The sequence below is a fragment of the Mizuhopecten yessoensis genome, unplaced genomic scaffold, assembly GCF_002113885.1.
Source record: "Mizuhopecten yessoensis strain PY_sf001 unplaced genomic scaffold, ASM211388v2 scaffold4823, whole genome shotgun sequence".
NCBI classification, from domain to species: domain Eukaryota; kingdom Metazoa; phylum Mollusca; class Bivalvia; order Pectinida; family Pectinidae; genus Mizuhopecten; species Mizuhopecten yessoensis.
The window spans coordinates 1,439,028-1,459,501 of record NW_018405739.1 but is presented as its reverse complement, the minus strand read 5'-3'; the positions used below and the strand labels follow the sequence as shown (position 1 = coordinate 1,459,501).

The 20,474-nt window shown below is 35.9% G+C and overlaps 1 protein-coding gene across 1 annotated transcript; it reads left to right on the top strand.

The window, feature by feature from the left end:
- The first annotated feature begins 798 nt into the window (after positions 1 to 798).
- On the top strand, positions 799 to 20,474 carry LOC110449837 (cytochrome b-245 heavy chain-like). Its single transcript, XM_021496966.1, has 13 exons — positions 799 to 835; positions 5,354 to 5,508; positions 8,046 to 8,146; positions 9,325 to 9,405; positions 9,682 to 9,805; positions 10,702 to 10,794; positions 12,363 to 12,497; positions 13,724 to 13,842; positions 15,086 to 15,122; positions 15,676 to 15,758; positions 16,107 to 16,302; positions 16,720 to 16,847; positions 17,665 to 20,474. Exons 1-13 carry the CDS (start codon positions 814 to 816, stop codon positions 17,786 to 17,788), a joined length of 1,398 nt encoding a protein of 465 aa, XP_021352641.1. The 5' UTR covers positions 799 to 813; the 3' UTR covers positions 17,789 to 20,474.

Below are 20,474 nucleotides of genomic sequence, written 5' to 3'. Positions count from 1 at the left end.
ATCAATACATAGCCTATATGATTATTTTAAAGACAGTTTATTATCAGTTACCATGACAACTGACTATCACCTTCCATCAATACATACCCTATATGATAGTCCTACAGACAGGTAAATAACAGTTACAATGACAACTGACTATCACCATTTATCAATACATAGCCTATATGATTATTTTAAAGACAGTTTATTATCAGTTACCATGACAACTGACTATCATCTTCCATCAATACATAGCCTATATGATTATTTTAAAGACAGGTAAATAATAGTCACCATAACTGACTATCACCTTCAATCGATACATAGCCTAATAACTGACTATCAACATTCATCGATACGTAGCCTATATGATTATTTTAAAGACAGTTTAATATCAGTTACCATGACAACTGACTATCATCTTCCATCAATACATACCCTATATGATAGTCCTACAGACAGGTAAATATCAGTTACCATGACAACTGACTATCACCTTTCATTGATACATAGCCTGTATGATGATTGTCCTACAGACAGGTAAACACATGTTACCATGACAACTGACTATCACTTTCCATTAATACATAGCCTGTATGATGATTGTCCTACAGATAGGTAGATACATGTTACCATGACAACTGACTATTGCCTTCCATTGATACATAGCCTGTATGATGATTGTCCTACAGACAGGTAAATGCATGTTACCATGACAACTGACTATCACCTTCCATTGATACATAACCTATATGATGATTGTCCTACAGACATGGTAAATGCATGTAACCATGACAACTTGCTTTCACCTTCCATTGATACATAGCCTGTATGATGATTGTCCTACAGACAGGTAAATGCATGTTACCATGACAACTGACTATCGCCTTCCATTGATACATAGCCTGTATGATGATTGTCCTACAGTCAGGTAAACATCAGTTACCAAAGCAACAGTCTATCACCATTTACTGATACATAGCTGTTCCTCCAGTTTTGTTACTAGGTAAGCTTCACTTACTTATTTAATTGCTACTCTAACAACTGACCCTTATCTTAGTGTTGTTGCCATGGATATTTATTTTCATGTACTGATCTGTTGCCATGACACTGTCAACGACATTCTACAGAATAATACCTATAGGGTAGCCTACAAAATTACTACATGAAGGTATATCTGGCATGAAACTTAATTTAGCTATCTAGACCACATTTAGGGTTTCATTTACCAGGTATTACCTATATGTGTAATATAAACCTTACACATGGTAAACCATTTTTTGAACTTGTAAATCATTTTAATGACTAATGATCAAAGGTTTAACTTCAGTTTCTAAGTTAAATAATACTCTCGATTTATCTTCTTCAATAAAGCCTTATACTACATTACTTTGATGTTTACTTTTTATAATAGGATAGCAGAGACATATGCACATTAAAGTGATAGTAAATCATTGTGGCTTACTGATAAAAAGATTGGGTTTGTCGTGGTAAGTGGTCTGTACAGGTGTGAGACATTCTGGCCTGCCACGTGTTGAGTCAACCATGGCGTCTATTGTTGATGACCTGACTATAGGAACCCTTATTATTATCTTTTTTCTCCTTGGTCAGTCATGAAAATCAGGGTCCGGTTTTAATGAATGAAAACAAGAATTTTAATGTAGCCGGTAATAAGTTAGACTTGTAGAAAAATTAGTATGCACAGTAGATATATTGGTATTTTTGTGAAATAAATAGTTTTTGAGTCCGAATCAAGCACTAAGTAACATCATACAAAATTGCTTTGCAGATAGTGAATTGCTGTATAGATGGAGATAATGATTAATTACACTGTAAATATATTTGCCTACATCTGTATATATGCCACAAGTTATACCCTATACATATATGTACATTTTGATATGCAATACTGCGTCAACTCTGATTCAATGAAATTTTAAGCAATGCAGAAATGAATACCTTGACCTCTCCCTGTATAATGTAACCTAGGGACATTGTAGGTTGATTTACATGTTACAGTTAGGTAATTGTGAATTAGTCACACTGACAAAACAACCACAATGAACACTAATATAACTGTACTGTACAGGTAGAGTTACGACTGTAGTAACAATGTAAACTAATATAACATTACTGTACAGGTAGAATTACGACTGTAGTAACAATGTAAACTAATATAACTGTACAGTACAGGTAGAGTTACGACTGTATGGTAACAATGAACACCAATACAACTGTAGAGTACAGGTAGAGTTACGACTGTAGTTACAATGAACACTAATATAACTGTAGAGTACAGTTAGAGTTACGACTGTAGTAACAATGTAAACTAATATAACTGTACAGAACAGGTAGAGTTACGACTGTAGTTTCAATGAACACTAATATAACTGTACAGTACAGGTAGAGTTACGACTGTAGTTACACTGTAAACCAATATAACTGTACAGTACAGGTAGAGTTACGACTGTAGTAACAATGTAATCTAATATAACTGTACAGTACAGGTAGAGTTACGACTGTGGTAACAATGAACACTAATATAACTGTACAGGACAGGTAGAGTTATGACTGTAGTAACAATGTAAACTAATATAACTGTACAGTACAGGTAGAATTACGACTGTATGGTAACAATGAACACCAATATAACTGTAGAGTACAGGTAGAATTACGACTGTAGTTACAATGAACACCAATATAACTGTACTGTACAGGTAGAATTACGACTGTAGTAACAATGTAAACTAATATAACTGTACAGTACAGGTAGAATTACGACTGTAGTAACAATGTAAACTAATATAACTGTACAGTACAGGTAGAATTACGACTGTAGTAACAATGTAAACTAATATAACTGTACAGTACAGGTAGAATTACGACTGTAGTAACAATGTAAACTAATATAACTGTACAGTACAGGTAGAATTACGACTGTAGTAACAATGTAAACTAATATAACTGTACAGTACAGGTAGAATTACGACTGTAGTAACAATGTAAACTAATATAACTGTACAGTACAGGTAGAATTACGACTGTAGTAACAATGTAAACTAATATAACTGTACAGTACAGGTAGAATTACGACTGTAGTAACAATGTAAACTAATATAACTGTACAGTACAGGTAGAATTACGACTGTAGTAACAATGTAAACTAATATAACTGTACAGTACAGGTAGAATTACGACTGTAGTAACAATGTAAACTAATATAACTGTACAGTACAGGTAGAATTACGACTGTAGTAACAATGTAAACTAATATAACTGTACAGTACAGGTAGAATTACGACTGTAGTAACAATGTAAACTAATATAACTGTACAGTACAGGTAGAATTACGACTGTAGTAACAATGTAAACTAATATAACTGTACAGTACAGGTAGAATTACGACTGTAGTAACAATGTAAACTAATATAACTGTACAGTACAGGTAGAATTACGACTGTAGTAACAATGTAAACTAATATAACTGTACAGTACAGGTAGAATTACGACTGTAGTAACAATGTAAACTAATATAACTGTACAGTACAGGTAGAATTACGACTGTAGTAACAATGTAAACTAATATAACTGTACAGTACAGGTAGAATTACGACTGTAGTAACAATGTAAACTAATATAACTGTACAGTACAGGTAGAATTACGACTGTAGTAACAATGTAAACTAATATAACTGTACAGTACAGGTAGAATTACGACTGTAGTAACAATGTAAACTAATATAACTGTACAGTACAGGTAGAATTACGACTGTAGTAACAATGTAAACTAATATAACTGTACAGTACAGGTAGAATTACGACTGTAGTAACAATGTAAACTAATATAACTGTACAGTACAGGTAGAATTACGACTGTAGTAACAATGTAAACTAATATAACTGTACAGTACAGGTAGAATTACGACTGTAGTAACAATGTAAACTAATATAACTGTACAGTACAGGTAGAATTACGACTGTAGTAACAATGTAAACTAATATAACTGTACAGTACAGGTAGAATTACGACTGTAGTAACAATGTAAACTAATATAACTGTACAGTACAGGTAGAATTACGACTGTAGTAACAATGTAAACTAATATAACTGTACAGTACAGGTAGAATTACGACTGTAGTAACAATGTAAACTAATATAACTGTACAGTACAGGTAGAATTACGACTGTAGTAACAATGTAAACTAATATAACTGTACAGTACAGGTAGAATTACGACTGTAGTAACAATGTAAACTAATATAACTGTACAGTACAGGTAGAATTACGACTGTAGTAACAATGTAAACTAATATAACTGTACAGTACAGGTAGAATTACGACTGTAGTAACAATGTAAACTAATATAACTGTACAGTACAGGTAGAATTACGACTGTAGTAACAATGTAAACTAATATAACTGTACAGTACAGGTAGAATTACGACTGTAGTAACAATGTAAACTAATATAACTGTACAGTACAGGTAGAATTACGACTGTAGTAACAATGTAAACTAATATAACTGTACAGTACAGGTAGAATTACGACTGTAGTAACAATGTAAACTAATATAACTGTACAGTACAGGTAGAATTACGACTGTAGTAACAATGTAAACTAATATAACTGTACAGTACAGGTAGAATTACGACTGTAGTAACAATGTAAACTAATATAACTGTACAGTACAGGTAGAATTACGACTGTAGTAACAATGTAAACTAATATAACTGTACAGTACAGGTAGAATTACGACTGTAGTAACAATGTAAACTAATATAACTGTACAGTACAGGTAGAATTACGACTGTAGTAACAATGTAAACTAATATAACTGTACAGTACAGGTAGAATTACGACTGTAGTAACAATGTAAACTAATATAACTGTACAGTACAGGTAGAATTACGACTGTAGTAACAATGTAAACTAATATAACTGTACAGTACAGGTAGAATTACGACTGTAGTAACAATGTAAACTAATATAACTGTACAGTACAGGTAGAATTACGACTGTAGTAACAATGTAAACTAATATAACTGTACAGTACAGGTAGAATTACGACTGTAGTAACAATGTAAACTAATATAACTGTACAGTACAGGTAGAATTACGACTGAAGTAATAATGAAAATTAACAAACTGCACAGTACAGGTAGAGTTACGACTGTAGTAACAATGAAAATTAACAAACTGTACAGTACAGGTAGAGTTACGACTATAGTTACAATGAATACTAATATAACTGTACAGTACAGGTAGAGTTATGACTGTAGTTACAATGTAAACTAATATAACTGTAGAGTACAGGTAGAATTACGACTGTATGGTAACAATAAACCTGTACTGGGTGTTATATGTTGCAGTGATACACACAGGAGCACATATCTTCAACGTAGAAAGATACTTTGAGTCGTATAACAGTCGTTCAGAGGAGGACAGAGACTTACTGAGAGCCCTCAATGCATTGGGACCATCAAATAACAACACCTACCTCAACTTCATCAGGGATGACACAGGGGTATGGACACAATTTGTAATTAACTGGTGATTGTAAAAATATTTTGATGTTTTATTTTTTAGTCTTATAAAATATTAGAAACAAAAACTGGATTCACAGCTGTTAATAATGTAGATGTAGATACTTGGAACCCAAACCACCCTTTGTCCTATATAGAGGTTATGATTAGTCAGTAATCCTGTCAGAGTTATGTTAACCAATGAGTTATTAAGTCAGTAATCATATTGAGTCGGTAATCCTGTCAGAGTGATGTTGAGTATTAAGTTATTGAGTCTGTAATCATATTGAGTCAGTAATCAAGTCTGAGTAATATTGAGTATTAAGTTATTGATTCAGTAATCATATTGACTCAGTAATTATATTGAGTCAGTAATACTGTCAAAGCGATGTTGACTAATGAGTTATTGAGACAGTAATCATATTAAGTCAGTAATCATATTGAGTCAGTAATCATATAGAGTCAGAAATCCTGTCAGGGTGATGTTAAGTATTAAGTTATTGAGTCAGTAATCATATTGAGTCAGTAATCCTGTCAGAGTGATGTTTAGTATTAAGTTATTGAGTCAGTTATCATATTGAGTCAGAAATGATATTGCGTCAGTAATCCTGTCAGGGTGATGTTAAGTACTAAGTTATTGAGTCAGTAATCATATTGAGTCAATAATCCTGTCTGAGTGATGTTTAGCATTAAGTTATTGAGTCAGTTATCATATTGAGTCAGTAATGATATTTAGTCAGTAATCCTGTCAGGTTGATGTTTAGTATTAAGTTATTGAGTCAGTTATCATATTGAGTCAGTAATCCTGTCAGGGTGATGCTGAGGATAAACTTATTGAGTCAGTTATCATATTGAGTAAGTAATGATATTTAGTCAGTAATCCTGTCAGGTTGATGTTTAGTATTAAGTTATTGAGTCAGTTATCATATTGAGTCAGTAATGATATTGCATCAGTAATCAAGTCTGAGTGATGTCTAGCATTAAGTTATTGAGTCAGTTATCATATTGAGTCAGTAATCCTGTCAGGGTGATGTTTAGTATTAAGTTATTGAGTCAGTTATCATATTGAGTCAGTAATGATATTGTGTCAGTAATCCTGTCAGGGTGATGTTAAGTATTAAGTTATTGAGTCAGTAATCATATTGACTCAGTAATTATATTGAGTCAGTAATCAAGTCTGAGTAATATTGAGTATTAAGTTAGTGATTCAGTAATCATATTGACTCAGTAATTATATTGAGTCAGTATTACTGTCAAAGCGATGTTGACTAATGAGTTATTGAGACAGTAATCATATTGAGTCAGTAATGATATTGCATCAGTAATCAAGTCTGAGTGATGTCTAGCATTAAGTTATTGAGTCAGTTATCATATTGAGTCAGTAATCCTGTCAGGGTGATGTTTATTATTAAGTTATTGGGTCAGTTATCATATTGAGTCAGTAATGATATTGCGTCAGTAATCCTGTCAGGGTGATGTTAAGTATTAAGTTATTGAGTCAGTTATCATATTGAGTCAGTAATGATATTGCGTCAGTAACCAAGTCTGATGGATGTTTAGCATTAAGTTATTGAGTCAGTTATCATATTGAGTCAGTAATCCTGTCAGGGTGATGTTTAGTATTAAGTTATTGAGTCAGTTATCATATTGAGTCAGTAATCAAGTCTGAGTGATGCTGTCATGAGGATTAAGTTATTGAGTCAGTTATCATATTGAGTCAGTAATCCTGTCAGGGTGATGTTTAGTATAAAGTTATTGAGTCAGTTATCATATTGAGTCAGTAATGATATTGCTTCAGTAATCAAGTCTGAGTGATGTTTAGCATTAAGTTATTGAGTCAGTTATCATATTGAGTCAGTAATCCTGTCAGGGTGATGTTTAGTATTAAGTTATTGAGTCAGTTATCATGTTGAGTCAGTAATGATATTAAGTCAGTAATCCTGTCAAGGTTATGTTTAGTTTTAAGTTATTATTGACTCAGTAATCATATTGAGTCAGTAATCCTGTAAGGGTGATGTTAAGTAAGAAGTTATTGAGTCAGTAATCATATTGAGTCATTAATCAAGTCTGAGTGATGTTTATCATTAAGTTATTGAGTCAGTTATCATATTGAGTCAGTAATCATATTAAGTCAGTAATCCTGTCAGGGTGATGTTAAGTATGAAGTTATTGAGTCAGTTATCATATTGAGTCAGTAATTATATTGAGTCAGAAATCCTGTCAGGGTGATGCTGAGTATTAAGTTATTGAGTCAGTTATCATATTGAGTCAGTAATGATATTTAGTCAGTAATCCTGTCAAGGTGATGTTTAGTATTAAGTTATTATTGAGTCAGTAATCATATTGAGTCAGTAATCCTGTCAGAGTGATGTTTATTATTAAGTTATTGAGTCAGTTATCATATTGAGTCAGTAATGATATTTAGTCAGTAATCATATTGAGTCAGTTATACTGTCAGAGTGTTACGGTTACATTGATAATTGTGTGATTGAGTTTTTAATCCTGTCTTAGTATTAACTGGCATTGTTTTCATTTGCAGGATGTTATACTGGAGACCCTCAAGGTGGTAGCTGGTGTGAGTGGGATAGTCATAACTCTTGCCCTAATCATCATGGTAACATCCTCAACAGAATTACTCAGGTTTGCATCAAATACTGGTCTGTATAATATAACCAAGCATGAAACGGATACATTCATCTCAGTAAAACCACTGAAGGAATTTGGTATCATGGATTATAACTGAATTACTATGATAAATCTTAATTCACACAGCTGCAAAGGTTAATAAGAATTGATGTTTTTTCTGGTATGTAGGTTTTTATCACAGAAGATAAAGTCTTGTTTTAAAGTCCCCTAGAAATCTGGATATTTTTAATCCAGAGAGATTGCTTAAATAAGTTTTATCAGTTAGTTTCAATATGTATAGCTATATGAATATATTTATATCGAAATGAAATGAGTAGAAATTGATAATGGGAAAACAGTGTAAAGATATACAGTAAAACCTCGTTATACTGCCACCTTCTGTCCTCTGTGATTTTGGCGGTATAACGAGTTTAACGGTATATCAGGTTTACCGTTTTGAACCCAAATGTTCACACACCAACTGAACTTATATGTAAAAAATAATAATAATATACTTCAGAAACAGTTTTTTTCAGAATTGTTATATGAATGTATCAAATTGTTGTGCATGCAATATTTATTGAAGTGTCGTGCTAAAATATCTCCAACTGTACACCTATTGATGACTGTATCCCAAAGGGCAGTAAAATGATCATCAATTTGTTGTTGCATAAATTTTGGATGTAAGGTCAAAAATTCAACAATCTTCGATTTCTTGTTGTAGTCTGAAATAGTGTCTTCTCTTTGGCGTGTTCATTTTGAATATGAAGAAAAACAATAAATAGTAAGTTAATCGCAGAAGTGAGCTTTATTTATCATAACTTCTGCAGTAAAACTTAACTGTAGAAAGAAAACAAAGGTCTAGCTATGGTTCAACGATTTTATGTGTACACAACCATACAGCTGATTAACCTGGTCAGTCGGCAGTCACTTGAAACATTACAATGTACACACGTACGTAACATTCCTGTCATCGGGATATACCTGTCCTCGACTCAAATTGGCGGTAAATAGTGTGATTTTAACCATTTGTTTTGGGAATATGATGGCAGTATGGGGTTTGGCGTTACAATGGGTGCATTAACGTTGGGGGAAATCCGTTCTGAGTAAATAAATGGCGGTATGCGGGGTTGGCGGTTTGATGGGTAATGGCATTACAAAGTGGTTTTACTGTAGTTCTGTTTCTCTTTCAGACGGTCCTACTTCGAAGTGTTTTGGTTCACACATCATCTATTTGTCATATTTTTCATTGGTCTCGTCGTCCATGGTGTTCAGTAAGTATATATATTTATTACATTTTTTGGGAAATGAGATAAAGAATCTATAAATGTGATAAAAGTGATTTATTTCACTCAGTGTTCAATTAATACAGCCATTCATAAAAATCTCTCTGAAAAAGTCAACATTCAGATCTCTTTCAATTCCTTTTAACATAATTCTTCATACATTCCCAGGACAACTTGTCTGTAAAGCACTTCCTAAAATCATGTTCCCCGCACACTGTCTCTACATTTCTACAAGTGGTACTGTAGCTTTGATCCTTGTTCCAGGGGAATTGTGAGACGACAGAGCAACACAAATGTCCATAACCCTGAGCAGTGTTACCAAAGATTCAATGAATGGAACAAAGTTCCTGAGTGTCCCAATCCTCAGTTTGAGGGACTCGCTGCTAATGTAAGTTGTGAATATTAAATCACATTTTATTTCTCTGAAGATGAAGTGGATAATTTGTGTTACTAAAACATCATGTATTATCCCAGTTGGAAATCAGTTGTACGGTTTGGAAATTGATTTTGTTAAATTTGTTCACTGAACTTGGTGAAACAATTGTTAAGTAGCCCTTTATCAAATGTGGTGACGGTCCCAAATTTGGAGTCACGCAGCTATTTCAACTATCGTTTGGGTTACTTTTGTCAAAAATGGTCGCAAAAATGTATCAAATGTCGTCTAACTTAATCTTTGGGGTCAGTATTGGGTGGTCGCTTGTTGCGTTGGGCAAATGGTTGCTAAATACAGTTAAATTAAATAGTAAAATCGGTTGGGAGGAATGAAAATTGGTCGCATAAAACAGATGGTCATTTAAAACAAATGGTCACTAGAGCAGATTCGACTGTAGATAGTTAAATGCATGGTCATATAGCACAACAGTGAAATGTTTATGTGTATGGTTTGGATGACAATATAGTCGACAAGTTGATTCAGCTATGCTATTAGTGTATTTACACTTAAGTGTTTTTAATGTAGACGTATGAAATGAAAAAACGACCAATCAATTTAACACGTTGTTCAGTACATTGCATGATCCCCTAGCTCTTTGACACCCTCCTGGGAAAGAAAGTTGAACCCTGATTATATGTGGTATATTTCTGTTGCAGTTTAATTGTCATGATAGATTAAAAAATTTGGAGATTATTTCAAGACTTGATATTATATTATATTTTTTTTTATAAAGAACATTTCTGTTTAAAATAATAAATGATAAACTCCATCAACATACAATATTTAACGAAATAAATCATTTATGAAATTAAAATTGGAAAGTTAATGAACATGCACTGTTTTATGTTAAGGCCTGGAAGTGGACCCTGGGGCCTGTCCTCCTCTACATTGTGGAGAGGATTATACGATTCTACAGGAGTCAGCAGAGAGTAGTTATAACAAAGGTGGGTGTTCCTTCCTTTTGATAAATCTTTTGTAGAAACATCTGGAAAAATCTAAACTTAATAATGCTGACATGTACACTTACATCACTGGAGATTTTGTAGGTTTGATCAGATTATGTTTGTGATCTATTAAAGTCTCATCCCTCATAGTTCTCCCCTTAGCCGTCTCATCCCTCATAGTTCTCCCCTAAGCCATCTCATCCCTCATTGTTCTCCCCTAGGCCGTCTCATCCCTCATTGTTCTCCCCTAAGCCGTCTCATCCCTCATTGTTCTCCCCTAAGCCGTCTCATCCCTCATTGTTCTCCCCTAAGCCGTCTCATCCCTCATTGTTTTCCCCTAAGCCGTCTCATCCCTCATTGTTCTCCCCTAAGCCATCTCATCCCTCATTGTTCTCCCCTTACCCATCTCATCCCTCATTGTTCTCCCCTAAGCTGTCTCATCCCTCATAGTTCTCCCCTAAGCCGTCTCATCCCTCATTGTTTTCCCCTAAGCCGTCTCATCCCTCATTGTTCTCCCCTAAGCCATCTCATCCCTCATTGTTCTCCCCTTACCCATCTCATCCCTCATTGTTCACCCCTAAGCTGTCTCATCCCTCATAGTTCTCCCCTAAGCCGTCTCATCCCTCATTGTACTCCCCTAAGCCATCTCATCCCTCATTGTTCTCCCCTAAGCCGTCTCATTCCTCATTTTTCTCCCCTAAGCCATCTCATCCCTCATTGTTCTCCCCTAAGCCGTCTCATCCCTCATAGTTCTCCCCTAAGCCATCTCATCCCTCATTGTTCTCACCTAAGCCGTATCATCCCTCATTGTTCTCCCCTAGGCCGTCTCATCCCTCATTGTTCTCCTCTAAGCCGTCTCATCCCTCATTGTTCCCCCCTAAGCCATCTCATCCCTTATTGGTCTCCCCTTAGCCGTCTCATCCCTCATAGTTCTCCCCTTAGCCGTCTCATCCCTCATTGTTCTCCCCTAAGCCATCTCATCCCTTATTGTTCTCCCCTTACCCATCTCATCCCTCATTGTTCACCCCTAAGCTGTCTCATCCCTCATAGTTCTCCCCTAAGCCGTCTCATCCCTCATTGTTCTCCCCTAAGCCATCTCATCATTCATTGTTCTCCCCTAAGCCGTCTCATCCCTCATTGTTTTCCCTTAAGCCGTCTCATCCCTCATTGTTCTCCCCTAAGCAGTCTCATCCCTTATAGTTCTCCCCTAGGCCGTCTCTTTCCTCATTGTTCTCCCCTAAGCCGTCTCATCCCTCATTGTTCTCCCCTAAGCTGTATCATCCCTCATTGTTCTCCCCTAAGCCGTCTCATCCCTCATTGTTCTCCCCTAAGCCGTCTCATCCCTCATTGTTCTCCCCTAAGCCGTCTCATCCCTCATTGTTCTCCCCTAAGCCCCAGCTGAACCCCCTGCATCTCTATTAAAGTCCCAGTAAACTTCTCTGATCACTTGTCAAGGTAAATAGTCACACTTGATCACTTATTCTTGGGTGGGGAGTTTGTTTATGTTAGCCCAACTCTCTTTTTTCTGATTCAAATAATATTTGATTATGTTGATTTCCTTCTCACAGTTGGTGAAGCATCCATCAAAAGTGTTCCAGCTACAGATGCAGAGAAAGGGATTCAAGATGAGTCAAGGACAGTACATATTCCTTCACTGTCCTTCCATATCCAGGCTTGAGTGGCATCCTTTTACACTCACATCTGTAAGTAGGAAGTGACCTTTGTTACATATGGCCTCTGTCACCTCAGTGTGTGGCGTGGTGTCCCCTTACACTCACATCTGTAAGTAGGAAGTGACCTTTGTTACATAGTGGTGTCCCCTTATAATTACATCTGTAAGTAGGAAGTGACCTTTGTTACATAGTGGTGTCCCCTTATAATTACATCTGTAAGTAGGAAGTGACCTTTGTTACATAGTGGTGTCCCCTTATAATTACATCTGTAAGTAGGAAGTGACCTTTGTTACATAGTGGTGTCCCCTTATAATTACATCTGTAAGTAGGAAGTGACCTTTGTTACATAGTGGTGTCCCCTTATAATTACATCTGTAAGTAGGAAGTGACCTTTGTTACATAGTGGTGTCCCCTTATAATTACATCTGTAAGTAGGAAGTGACCTTTGTTACATAGTGGTGTCCCCTTATAATTACATCTGTAAGTAGGAAGTGACCTTTGTTACATAGTGGTGTCCCCTTATAATTACATCTGTAAGTAGGAAGTGACCTTTGTTACATATGTATATGACCGCTCTCACCTCAGTGTCTGGAGTGACATCCCTTTAAACTTACATCTGTAAGTATTAAGTGAACTTTGTTACATATGGCCACTCTCACGTCAGTGTATGGAATATTGGCCTCCATTTACTCTTATGCCTGTAAGTATGAAGTCACCTCCTTGTGTGGAGTTGCCGCCCATTACTCTTACATCTGTTGGTATGAAGTGACATTTGTTATATAGCCACTCTTTCAATCCCTGTATGGAGTGGCCTCCCTTTACTGTCACATCTGTTAACTTCACAGCATTTTGTAGAGTGGCCTCCCTTTATTCTCATGTGTGTAAGTGTGAATTGACCTTTGTTATCTATGACCTTTCTCACATCTGTATATAGTGTTGCCACCCATTACACTCGTTTCCATAAGTATGGAGTGGTTTCCATTATGTAAGGCCAAGTTTCTCACATCTGTGTTTCTATCCTTCATGATTACAATGTAAAGAATGACCTTGTTTTATTCTCTTTCTTAAAGTATGTAGCAGCCTCTTTCGCTTTTGGAATTGCCTAAGACGTCCTTAATATTCGCAGATGAAAGATTGATATTATCTCCTTATGGACACCAAACTTCCAACTGTCAACTGTATTCCAATAAATAGGTAAAATTGTATAACTAGATGTTTACCAGAAGTAAGTTCATTAATCCGTGCTCTGTTGACAGGCTCCTGAGGATGACTACTTTTCCGTCCACATCCGGCGAGTAGGAGACTGGACGGAAGCTCTAGCCAAAGAATGTCACGTGGACGACACTGAGGTCCAGGAGCAATGGAAACTACCTCGGTAACATATCACACTCATTAAAGCCTTATAAAAAACCTTGTTACCTCATTTGGTAACTGTCTTGGTATAGTCTAACACACATTTAGGCATTAAACAAAACTAGTAATATAACATCTGATATCACCGGTATTAAAGTAATGTTCTCTGCAGCTTTCAATTTACCATGACAGCAAATATTATAATACAATGCATTTACACTTAAGACCAAAATTAACACTAAATGAATATTATGTTTCACTGTATTTACAATGAAGACAGATTTTTGTTTGTGAGAAAATGGGTTATTTGCCCTGGAAGGGTGAGTTTTTCACTGTACCAAAATTATCTAGAATAATGTATAGTAAATAGTGAAACTGATAATTGAAATTTGATTCTAACTGGATTGTTAACATCTCCCCGCCAGTCCGATTCTAACTGGATTGTACACATCTCCCCGCCAGTCCGTTTCTAACTGGTTTGTAAACATCCCCCCGCCAGTCCGATTCTACCTGGATTGTAAACATCTCCCCGCCTGTCCGATTCTAACTGGATTTTTAACATCCCCCCGCCAGTCCGATTCAAACTGATTTGAAAACCCCCCCCCGCCAGTCCGATTCAAACTGATTTGAAAACCCCCCCCCGCCAGTCCGATTCTCACTGGATTGTAAACATCTCCCCGCCAGTCCGATTCTGACTGGATTGTAAACATCTCCCCGCCTGTCCGATTCTAACTGGATTTTTAACATCCCCCCGCCAGTCCGATTCTAACTGGATTGTTAACATCTCCCCGCCAGTCCCATTCTAACTGGATTGTAAAAATCTCCCCACCAGTCCGATTCTAACTGGTTTTTAAACACCCCCCCGCCAGTCCGATTCTAAATGGATTGTAAACATCTCCCCTCCAGTCCGATTCTAACTGGGTTGTAAACATCTCCCCACCAATCCGATTCTAACTGGATTGTACACATCTCCCCGCCAGTCCGACTCTAACTGGATTGTAAACATCTTCCCGCCAGTCCGATTCTAAATGGATTGTAAACATCTCCCCGCCAGACCGATTCTAACTGGATTGTAAAAATCTCCCCACCAGTCCGATTCTAACTGGATTGTAAACATCTCCCCACCAGTCCTTCACTGTTCCATTCTCCACCACTCTGTAACACTATTAGATACACATGCTAGATAAATACTGGGCTGTTGTTTTACACATCTCTTTGTTTGTCACATTGATAATCATTGTAGAAATATTATTTTTTCTTAACAGAGTAGCAGTGGATGGTCCATTTGGAACTGCTACAGAGGTAAGGGAGATAGTAATCACAGTAGAAACATTCCTGTAGAGTGGGGGGACACTTTAGTGGTTGAATATTTACTTTTACAATTTTCCTGGTTGCAGTCGAACTGGGATTATAAGAAAATCCCCAATGATTTAACAAATTCAAAGTTTTTATCAGGGAAATAGTGAATTTACAACCATAAAAAGAAGTGTCTACAACCATTTCATTTGATTTTGGAGAGCTAGAGAAACATTGATTCTGCAAATGTGTCTTGTTTACTCTAAATATATCAACAAAACAAGTTACAGGTAAGCTCCAAACAGTTCTTTCCAACAGGAACAGTGATTCTTTCAAGATTTTTTTTATAAAAGTGATTTTAAAAGTAATACCTCCAGGTGAACTCTATCAAGGGCATATATAAGTCATATTTCTATCCTCTGATAAGGAATGGTTGCATGATCCCGAAAGTTTGTATCATTTTGTGCTCACAGTGTCACTAAGTGAACTGATATTTTATTGGAAATATGTCTTGTTAAATATTATACTGTATGGGTATATATTTTTTTATCTATTTCAGGACATCTGCTTGTACGAGGTGGATGTTTTTATAGCTGCAGGAATTGGAGTGACACCTTTTGCTTCTATTCTTAAACATATCTGGTAAGACTTCCTCAGTACAGATCAAGTTAGTTATTTCTATATCCCTGTACAGGCCAGGTTAGTAATTTCTATACTTAAACATCTCTGGTAAGACTTCTTCAATACAGGTCAAGTTAGTTATTTCTATATCCCTGTACAGGCCAGGTTTGTTACTTCTGTACTTACTGACAGTAAACATATCTTGCTTTTCTGTGTAGGCTGGGCTATTTATAATGTCACTGTATGTGTAATAGTGTGTAAAGCTCAGATTCATCAGGAAAGAATTATGATAAAAGAGGGAATAACAATCATGATACCTCTGTAGGTATCTCCTTTCTCTGCCTACACATACTATCTAAATTCTTTTAGGTATCTCCATATGGATTCCAAGGCAGAAATGAAGCTTAAGAAGGTGTACTTCTACTGGGTTTGTCCTGATACCAATTCCTTTGAGTGGATGCAGGACCTGCTACAAGAGTTTGATCAGCAGCAAGGGGGGGTGCCTGACCGTGAAAAATTTCTACAATACTTCATATACCTAACCCGGGGTTGGGACAAAAACCAGGTAAGGTGTTACTATGGAAATAAGGGGGTTACAGGTCAACAGGCAGGGCCTTTAATTACTATAGAGAGAAATGAAGCAGGTCGCCAGAAATGATCTTACCTTGGGAAAGAGGAAATCATGTCACCATGCAGGTAAAGAGTTATGAGGGGATGACAGGGTCAAGTCACCAGGAGATCGAGGGATCAGCATATAGTGTGTCATAAGGGTGAGGAGTCGGATCACCAGGTGACATGTAACTAGGGTGGGGTAGAGTGGAAAGAGGAGGGGGTCCCCATGCTTTCAACAACAATTTTGCAGTTAAATGAATGTTGTTGTACAAATTTGTCCTGCCTGTACACTGTTTTTGATGTTTTGCTGACCTTAATTTAGTTCTGTATCTACCTTTCATTAGATAACTCAGTATGTGTTGTACTGCAGGCTCAGAACATCATCCTACATGAAGACGAGGATGAGAGTGACCCTGTGACAGGATTGCAGCAGAAGACACATTATGGTCGTCCTAACTGGAATGAAATATTCAAAGGTTTAGCCGCTGAAAACAAAGGGTAATTATGACCTGTTTGTTTCACAGTAAATGAAGGATGTGTTGTAGAGCAGGGTCAACATAGTATAGCTTTGCATTGCCTCCAGTTTGATTTGTGAGATTATATGCCACACCTATGAAATTGCCAATGAGTGCGGGATCTTCAAAGATCTTGTAGTTCAGGTTTCACACCAATGATCTAGAGGTGCCTTTCGCTGTACTAGAGGTTTTTACTTTTGTAACTTTTTATATAAACAGGGAAATGAGAAAAATTACCAAACTTTTAGAAAATTGTTCAAGAGATCTTTACAAAATGTTCTCATTTGTTATGTCTGAAGCACCGTTCATCTACACCAGAAACAACCTGCCTTTACGTGGTTTTCATTTCACCAGTGGTGTGAGAAGGATAGCGGGGTGAATGTTTTCTTGTAATGCATTTTTCTGAAGTATCTATATACACAAAATCAAAACCGACTAGAGCTACAATGTGTATGTGACATATATCCAACAGTGTAAGAGTTAATTGAGAGTTGAAAACTGACCGGTCAACATCCTAACGTTTCTTCTATGTTTCAAATATGAAACAGAAACCTAAATATCTGTTTCAGTTAGTTCTAAAACTGTCTCAATGATAAATAAAATCAGAGATGTGTCTGTTACAGGACCTGTATAGTTATGGTTTTGTGTTACAGGACCAGTATAGTTGTTTTACTATTACAGAACTTATGTTTTCTGTTACAGGACCAGTATAGTTGTTTTACTATTACAGGAATTATGTTTTCTGTTACAGGACCAGTATAGTTGTTTTACTATTACAGAACTTATGTTTTCTGTTACAGGACCAGTATAGGTACATTTTTCTGTGGTCCGAGTGGACTGTCCAACACCCTCCATCAAATGTGTAACAACCACTCAGATGCCAAGGAAGGCACTAAGTTCTACTACAACAAAGAAAACTTCTAGCAGCTCAAACATCTGACACTTGTCAATATTGTGCGTTACTCTGTCCTGTGTGATTAGTCCCTACTGAATGTCTCCACGGCCCAATCCTCCAAGCTGTCTACTCACTAGCATCAAAAAGATTATATTCACACTATTTATACTTCATCTTGTATATATATATCTATATATCTATATCTATATATAGCGATGTTTTTGAATGTTAATGTGGGGATTATTTGCAGGTCAAAATATCCTTTTTAAAATCAATGAGAGATACATGTTTAAATGTTGTGGACTGTGTATATAAGCATAAGGAAGCATATTGGAGACCCTACAAATGTGTTTAGAGAAGACTTCTGCTGATAATGTAAAGATCAATCTGTGTCAAGCTGTGCATAAACTGGTGAAAAGGATGTCAAGATCTATGTAAGTGTCCAGCTGTTCATAAGAAAAAGATTTCAGTAAAAGTGATATGTGAATCTGTGTCCAGCTGTGCATGTGTGGGGCATGAATATGATAAATGTAGTTTTTGACTTGCAATTTATGCGAGATAAAGGTTTATTAGATAAATAGATAGGTAATCAGTGTACATGTAAGGTAGTATTGAATACCCTGTAATACAATGATCTAAATAACCTGGCAAATTTCAACTGGCCAGAATATTTATTAGGGCCCCGCAAAATACAGGTGCCCTATAGTAATTACGGTGTCCTGCAGTCTGTCTGTCAGCACTTTTGTTTCTGGAGATAATCTCATGATCCAGATGGCCAAAAGTTGTGAAATTTTACATGGTGATGCACTGTGATGTGCAGATGTGCAATAGGGGTTTCAAATATTCCTAAGGTCAAGGTCACTGTTACAAAAAACGGAATTGGGAATATACTGTCAAAAATACATCATATAAGGCCCTAACAGAAGGACAAACTTTCTGTAATTTCTTGTGATAATACACTAATTATATGCAGATGTGCAATAGTGGTTTAAAAAATTTCTAAGGTAAAGGTCGCTGTTACTAAAAAAAGAACCAGGAATATACTGTCAAAAATACATCATACAAGGCCCTTACAGAAGGCCAAATTTTCTGAATTTTCACAAGATGGTTCATGTGCAATAAGTAGGAGTTTAAAACATTTTGAAGGTCAACGTTGCAGTTACTTTAAAATCGAACAGGACATATACTGTCAAAAATGTAATGTAAATGGTCCTTTTTGAACAGTCAATTATCACTTTTGCTTGGTGCTTATACGGGAAACACACTGTCAGGCATACAGTGGGGCCCTTACTGACCTGTCAGTATTCTAGTCTTCAATACTAGTATACTAGAGATGTGGTGGTATCAACTAGTCAATATTTTTACATAAACATTTGCATTATTAAAAAAAAAGTATACAGGAATTCAAAAGAGCTTTTTTGTTACAAAGTGGACTCATCCTGAAATAAACAACATGCTATTAGTACTTGATGTTTGATCTTATTACCAGATCTTACAACAAATTATTGATGATACAATATAAAATTGATGATACATACGTGGTCTCTCATTGTGTCAATTCTGGAAAGAATTTAAGATGAAATATGATCACACATCTTATATATAAATATAGACTGAATTTTACAATCATCACAGTTTATCTTCTCATTATATGGAAGTGGATGTAAAGGCAGGGCCCTGCATCCACTAAAAATCACATCCTCTTAGATATAGGTCACTGGATATCTATAATAGAGTTCAGTGGCATTCACATTTAATTAATTCTAATTATTTTTATTCCATTTAAAAAAATTATATGTGAATACATTTTACTGTCACCCATTATTTGTGTAAGAGTTATCACCACGGAGTAGACTTTCATACATTACCAGTAGCATTATGTTTGTGTTGAAATTGACTTGACGTGTACATTCCAAATATGTATTCAATTAATAAGCCATGAATTCCAAGTTTTGTTTTCTATATCAGACAGTTTGAGATGAAATAAAGCTATTTGACATATCATTAAATACAGTGTATCTTTAAATATGTCATAGTTTTAAGATCAGTTTAATAGCTATTGAACCATAGGTACTAGCCATGTCTATCAATACACCTATACTATTATAGGTGTATTGATAGACGAGGCTAGTACCTGTGATTGAACATATGAATCTGCTTGTTGATTAGCAGTGATATTTCACTGATTGTTGTATTGTTTATGTCGTTCTTACTTTTGTTTTAAATAGTACAAGCACAATACCTGTGTACCACTATCTGATTAAAATCATCTGTTAGGCTCTGTTAACTTCATACTATGCCATGAACAGATGATTTTAATCAGATTGTTGTGTACCAGTGCAGCTTCCAAAAGTGTCTTGTTGTAGAAAGTAAACACCCTGGGTGTTACCGTGTCAAATAGGATTTTAAAATGTCAGACAGCTGATGGCAGATCAAAAGGAATGGGCTACCAAGGTTGCCTTTCTGTTCTGAAATGTTCTTGCACATCACATCAATTCTTGTTTGTCATTTTAGTATGCATCATGAATATATGTGATTGTTTAACATCCTGATTTATTGTTTTTGTTGGAATATCTTACGTACCCCAGGTATTAGTGATACAAGTAAAATATCTTACATACCCCAGGTATTGGTGATACAAGTAAAATATCTTACATACCCCAGGTATTGGTGATACCAGTAAAATATCTTACATACCCCAGATATTGGTGATAC